This window comes from Quercus suber, unplaced genomic scaffold (genome assembly GCF_002906115.3).
Source record: "Quercus suber isolate HL8 unplaced genomic scaffold, Cork oak 2.0 scaffold_830, whole genome shotgun sequence".
Lineage (NCBI taxonomy): Eukaryota > Viridiplantae > Streptophyta > Magnoliopsida > Fagales > Fagaceae > Quercus > Quercus suber.
Genome location: NW_027070260.1, coordinates 162,064 through 168,928, shown reverse-complemented (window position 1 = coordinate 168,928; position 6,865 = coordinate 162,064). Strand labels below are relative to the sequence as shown.

Genomic DNA, 6,865 nt, shown 5'->3' with positions numbered 1-6,865 from the left:
TGAATTAAACTTTTATGTGGTTTACAAATACTCCCTAAACTTTACGTTTAACAGGAAAAAAAAAAACTTAAAAACAACCTAATAAAAATATATCTCCAACTTCACTTACAATGCCTGCAACAATCTACCCAAAAAAAAAAAAAAAAAAAGAAAAAAAAAGAAAGAGGAAAAATTATGATACAATATGGTAGGCCAGCTCAGCTGATTAATTCTGATGAGACTTATGACACGTGTCAAGCAGATAGCACACGTTGCATCCGTCTAGGTAACCACCTAGATCAGTTTAGCTTCCCCCTCAAATTTTCGAATTTCTCTCACAAATTTTCATTTCCCTGCCTGAACAGCTCTCTCTCTCTCTCTTCCCAAAACCCTACGTTATAAAAAATTGCTCCTCCTCTTCCACTTGGGGCAAAATCTTGGTTGTCGCGAACAACAACAACGAGATTTTCAATTCAATAACGAAACCCTAATTTCTTCAACCAAAGCTCATCGTCGATACAGCGATCGATTCCATACCTTTTCCAACTATGGTATGCTCATTTCTTCTTCATTTTCTGTTGTCTTTTCTCGGCAACCAAACAGCTTAGGACATTTTAGAATTGCTATTGTGTCTCTTCGTGTTAAAAGGCTTTCGATTACTGCTACGACGCCTATCAATGTTACAATGTTCATAATAGATTTAGCTTAGAATTATTAAGTTCATCATGCATATCAAATTTTACATCAATCAGATTTCATTTTTATCCAATCCATAATTTTTGTGTTTGGCATATATATATATATATATTTTAAATTTAAAAAAAAAAAAACTAAAATTATATAGTTGAGACGAGTTCTTGGTTTCTGATCATCTTGAGATTTGACAAATATGGGGAAAGTGAATAATGCAACGGGTGGATTTGTCGAAATATTTGATCAATAAAATGATTTTTGATGGTGTTACTGTTACATTAACCAAAAGTTATAATAGATGTTACTTGAATATATATATTTTGTGTGTGCGCTCGCGTGTGTGTGCACTTTCTTGTGGTTGGTGGTTGCAGTGGCAGCAATGGTGATGGGCCGATGGCAATAATTGAGAACAAGATGGGAAAGAGAGTGGTTTATTCTTGTGTAACCAAAACGAATGAATGGACCAACTTCATCAAAAGTGATGGGCTATAGGGAGAAGAGAAAACCAAAATAACTTTGGTTCAAGCTTTTAAGAGACGTGATGATCTTTGTTCAACAAAATGGACTCCCCTTGATAGAACTAAATGGTCAGAAATGATTTTTGCAACCAATCCCACACAGATAAAGTTTGTTGCATATGTGTTTTTATAAACTTCTGTGCTAGTGTAGATAGCCTAGGTTTTAAGAATGCTTTAGAATTTGAATGTAATTAAAAAGACCCGCCGGGGGGGGGGGTGGGGGGGGGGCTATAATAATGAGTTAAAGAATGGGGAATAAGAACTAAGTTGATAAAGCATGGTATAGTACTTGTAGGTCAATGTTGCATGTATAAATCAAATGGGAAGATAGTGGATCATTTATTTTTTTCATTGTGGCATGCTAATTAAATGTGGACTCTAGCGTTCTGTTTGTTTGAGGTTAGGTGGGTTATTCCAAGAACAGTGGTTGAACTATTGGCATGTTGGAAGAGACTTTTTTGTAAATGGCATAGTGGTGAGATTTGAAATACAATTCTCCTATGATAATGAGTTGTATTAGGAGAGAAAGAAATGCACCAGGTTTTAGGGGAGTTACTGGTATTGAGGCTGACAATTTTGTTCTTATTTACGATTGGATGGCAGCCACTAGTTGACATTCTGTTCAAACTTCTTTGAGTTCTTGGGTCTTTTGAATCTTAGGTGTTTCTCTTGTATACATTTGGGCCATGCCCCTTATTCCACTATTTTAAAGTAACTCATATAAATAAAAAATGGAAAATTCTTGGGTGAAACAATTTACAAACCCATTTACATAATTATATTTGTCTGTGTGTGTGTGCGTGTGTGTGAGAGAGAGAGATTGTCATTTTCTTGTTTGCAAAGCCTGAATCATCAACTTTTCTATTACATTGGCTTGTTCATTTGTCCATTTGCACAGGCTGGAAGGGTTATTATTAACTTGATTGTGGTGGGCTCTGGCATGTTAGCAAAGGCTTTTGTTCAGGCATACCGTCAAGCACTTGCAAGTAAGCTTTTTTCGTTGTAGTAACTTTATACTTGGCTCATGTGATCATATTTGTTCATGGGTAGGGATTTCAATGTTATATAATCTTTATTTTTGGGTCATGGGTTAGGAAAAAATCTTATTCACAATTCATAGGCAATAAAAGCTTGAATAAGCAAATTTTTAATTAAAATATCCATTGGAAGAAATGATCTCTTGGGAAATTGCAACAAAGTGTGTATGTAGATACAGAACACCACTATGTTAAGAACATGGATACACCGATATGATAATATTTAGAAAACTAGTTTATAATTTGGGAGGCATATTGTACTTAAGAAATAGATATGTTTAAAATATTGTTTTTTTTCAAATTGTTATGTATGTTGCATTTATTACACAACATTGTCGACTTATATATTAGTGTTTTTGGATCAAATGGCATCTCCTTCTTCTTTCTCCCATACAACAAGGGGTGAAGGGTAAGGTTCCAGCTTCAACCATATATGGCCCATGAATTGTACTTGTCTATATAAATGTATGTTATCCCCTCCTATGTTTAATCTAAAATTATTTTCTTATTTATAGTGAAAGGTGATAACCTAATGTTGAAGGCGTATTTCATATGTATATTAGAGTATCTAAGAAGTATCACATCATGAAAGCTATTTAAATGTTTGATATTTCCATGAAGTAACTGTGCTGCTGTGCATTTTAGCAAAGCTGTTATTATTTTGAAGGTCAGTTTGTTTATTTATTTTATAATGAAATTCAAGAAAATTCTGTTTTGTATAACAAGTGCATTTTTGAAACTTATAAAAAAGAAAAAACAAGTGCATCTTTGAAGGGGTTGAGCCGTCTTTACAGTTGAAACTATTCTTACTTCATTCTCTGTATGCTTGTATGGCTGCTTTAAGTAGTCACTCATTCTCCTCTCTGGTGGAATTTTTAGATTCATCATTCATGTGAATGATGATGATCTTTGTAGCTTCCCTAGTGTACTGCTTGTGTACATGGGGAGTTACTCTTCTTCTTTTTTTCCTCAATAAATGTTTGATTAGCTATCAGAAAAAGGGGGAAAGTATAAATTGTTATACATGGAATCTTCTCAAATTAGGAATAATATCCCGACGAGCCCAACAGAGCCTTTGAAGAAATCATATCACATTGATATTTTGTAGAACCAGTCCTGAAACCTGTTTTAGAAGACTGCTCTCAAATATGTGAATAAAATGAATATTACTTTTCCCATTCTTAATTGGTCAGTGAAAGTTGGTTAGAGAGATAGGGAGTTGGTCACCTTTAACCAAGCTCTGATGGGTAAATGGTTATGGCGCTTCAGGTTGGAGGAAGTGCGGTTATGGAGGCGTGTAGTTGCTGTAGAGAGTGCAGTGGTTGGTGCTTGAAAAATTCTCAGGCAACTCATGGTTGTGACTTATGGAAAAGTATTCATATGGGGTGGGATGGGTTCTTTCAGTATACTTCCTTTGATGTAGGGGAGGGCAGCCGTGTTTGGTTTTGGCATTGAGATGCCTCAGTTGGTTCCTTGTTGGGAAAACAGAATGACGGTGAACAGAGGAGTCAGGATGTCAGGTTTGTAAGAGACTTTAATGATTGGGAGTTAGAGATGGTCTTATTAAGAGAGGATACACTCTAGTAGGGTGTCGTTGCATTGTGGAGTTTTGTCTTTCGTTCCTTTGGGTTTCACTGGGTGCTACCAGAAACAGTCCCAGACCTTTTGTTTGGATGGCAGAATTGGCTAGATAAGCAATTTTCAGATATCTGGAATTTGGTCCCTTAATGTTTGATGTGGACTTTGTGGCATGAACGAAATTGTTGTACATATGAGGATAGGGAAATTTCCGGTGTTGAGCTGTTTGCTAGATCATTGTTTGATTGGTCTCAGGTGTGAGGCTTTACTAATGGTAACTTTTTTTTTCTTCTTTTTCTTGATAAGTAATATAACTTCATTGAATAAAGAAATCAATACAGGGAACCAGAGCACACAGGCAGTGTACTAAGGAAAAATATATATATATATATATATAATGCTAATAAAGTACAACTATCTATGGCAGTGTACTAAGGAAAAATATATATATATATATATATAATGCTAATAAAGTACAACTATCTAAGTTTTTAGAATCGTTATGTTTTTGTGCATAACCTTTGTTATCCTTTTGACTACTTTGTGTGTATTCATGTAGAAGTAGTCCTGTTCAATACAATGCTTATTTACCTATCAAAAAAATTGTTAGTTGGTCAGTGTTTTTAATGTACATTTTAAAATTTTCCTAAAACCCTTCTGTTTTCAAGAAATTTTTCTAGTAATAGCTTTTAACAGTGTTTTGCAAAGTAGATTTTCCATATTCTATGCTTTGAAGAATAGAAAGCTTTTTTTTTTCTTTAATATTGTTTTGCTGCACTCTTTACTACTTTCTATGGCAAGTTATTTCTTCCTACCGTAGTGATTCTATTCCTTTCTTGTAAATGTTTTGAGGACTATGAATGGACTACTCTCAATCTTAAGTTGTGTTTCTCCAAATCTTTGTTTGATTGGATTCTAGCTTTGGGCTTACTTCTCTCTTAGACTGATAGATCATAGTAACTTATGTTCTATATATGTAACTTTAGTTGATGTTTGTAGCTTCCCTAGAACACTTCCTTTGTACCCTGCATTGCCTTTTTTTCTCTTTTCAATAAATATCTCCAATTAGTTGTAAATAAATTAGTTTTATTTAAAAAGTCCCACACTATAATCGTTCTTCATAGTGAAGCACCCCAACTATGTGTAGTTCCCTCCTTCCTATTAGGGAGAGAGGATTTTCCACATAAATCCTGTGTGTCAAGGTCTATTTTTATTTTTCCATTATTTTTGTCTATCAATTTGTGTTATGTAACAATGACGCTAGGCAATGCATTTCCCTTGATGTAGACGGTAAAGACCAAGGAAAAAGATTAAATACCACAAGATTCGAGATTGGTGGTTGCCAAGAGTCTTGTAGCTCAAGTGGGACCTCCTGGTGTCTCCGACAAAGACGTTGAGGGTTCAAATCTCCCCTCCGCCATTGTGACTGTGGAATTATAAAAATAAAATTCAAGATTTGTGGTCTCATTTTGATGTAGGGCTTTCTTGGCACCCTCTAGAAATTGCTTTAGTGTTTATTGAGTCTTAGTATTAAGTTTTTTATCTTATAAAGTTGCTGGTTCAGTTTTAATTAAGTTCTCCCAAAATAAGGGCAATTTGGTAATTTGAGGTTCAAGTGATAGCCCAGGGGTAATAGCATTCTTTGTAGTGCTCTATGTCTATGGTTCGAACTCCACCTCCCCCCATCCTCCACTATCTACCTATCAAAAGTGCAATTGATGTGGGTTTGGGCTGTCCTTGGCCTATACCAAAGGCAAATGAGGATTAGTTTGTTTTTTAGCTTTTTTTCCATTTGGTTAGTACTTTTTAGTTATTTTTTTGGAATCCCTAGTCTTTCTAGAAAAAAGGTTATTTAGGAGTTCTAGGAGTTCTAGGAGTAGTACTGGCAATAGCCTATAAAAGAGTCTATGTATTCAATAGCGGAGAGAGAGTGAGATTGATATTAATAAATTTTCAGCAGCTTAATTTAAGCATCGAGGATGTGGTTGTCTTTACCTACCTAAGGTGTGATTGCTTCTTTTGTATCTTCCTGTACTTTTCATTTTATTCATTGTTTCATCAACAAACAGCCACCAAACATATTCAGGGTTCAATCCTTTTTTTAAATACCTAGACCTACCTAGTCCCTTAAACATCTAACCCTATTCAAGAACCCTTCAAGATTTCATCAAGAAATCCAATTTATTGCTGAATTCTTAGAGATCCTACATCAAAATTGGTATCATAGCCCATTCATGCTTCTGTCCTGTATCACTCCCTTCATGCCATAACAAGAAGCTGAATTCTAGGGTGTGTTTGCATGTTGATATAGAGCCAAACTTCTAAATTTATCAGTTCTGTCTACAAAGTTCCCAAACATGGGATCAACTTTTATAGTGCTTTCCCTACTGTTAAACACCTATTATAACGATTTAAGATGTTTAGGCATGCCTTGATTACATTGTGTGTGTTATATTGCAGACGCCTCAAAAACTGGTGTTGCCCAAGAAACATTAAACAACACAGTCCGCAAAGCAAGCAAAGCAATGACAGAGCAAGAAGCTAGGCAGATTCTTGGGGTCTCTGACCAAACTGCTTGGGAGGAGATTTTGAAGGTCGGTATCCCCTCTTTTCTGCTCTTTTCATTTTACATTATGAATACGTTGTTAAAAAGATAATCTGCTGCAGAAATATGATGCTTTGTTTGAGAGGAATGCGAAGAATGGGAGCTTTTATCTTCAGTCGAAGGTTCACAGAGCCAAGGAATGTTTAGAGGCTTTCTATAGAGACAAAGGTCAGGGAAACCCTAGTTGAAAACTCAGCGAAGGTCTCTTTGCATATAGTGTACCTTGCTCCCTTGATTTTGTTTTAATATTGAAATATGATGCTTTGTTTGAGAGGAATGCGAAGAATGGGAGCTTTTATCTTCAGTCGAAGGTTCACAGAGCCAAGGAATGTTTAGAGGCTTTCTATAGAGACAAAGGTCAGGGAAACCCTAGTTGAAAACTCAGCGAAGGTCTCTTTGCATATAGTGTACCTTGCTCCCTTGATTTTGTTTTAATATTCTGGTAGTCTTGGAAC

At 35.4% G+C, this 6,865-nt stretch overlaps 1 protein-coding gene across 2 annotated transcripts; it reads left to right on the top strand.

Annotated features, from left to right (window-relative positions):
- Nucleotides 1–315: 315 nt before the first annotated feature.
- On the top strand, nt 316–6,654 carry LOC112039535 (mitochondrial import inner membrane translocase subunit PAM16 like 2). Of its 2 annotated transcripts, XM_065767620.1 has the most exons (5): nt 316–530; nt 1,044–1,259; nt 2,089–2,176; nt 6,266–6,399; nt 6,473–6,654. In XM_065767620.1, the coding sequence occupies exons 2-5, from the start codon at nt 1,257–1,259 to the stop codon at nt 6,596–6,598; spliced, it is 351 nt and encodes a 116-aa protein (XP_065623692.1). In that variant the 5' UTR covers nt 316–530; nt 1,044–1,256; the 3' UTR covers nt 6,599–6,654. The 2 variants fall into 2 exon arrangements, with proteins under 2 accessions (XP_065623692.1, XP_023928174.1); XM_024072406.2 differs by lacking the exon at nt 1,044–1,259 and having other exon boundaries at nt 318–530.
- The last annotated feature ends 211 nt before the right edge of the window (nt 6,655–6,865 follow it).

What these genes read in the sequence shown, in the direction of transcription:
- LOC112039535 (XM_065767620.1), top strand. An exon ending in ATACCGTCAAGCACTTGCAA is followed by an intron (nt 2,177 to 6,265) that starts GTAAGCTTTTTT and finishes GTTATATTGCAG; the next exon opens with ACGCCTCAAAAACTGGTGTT. An exon ending in CTTGGGAGGAGATTTTGAAG is followed by an intron (nt 6,400 to 6,472) that starts GTCGGTATCCCC and finishes AATCTGCTGCAG; the next exon opens with AAATATGATGCTTTGTTTGA.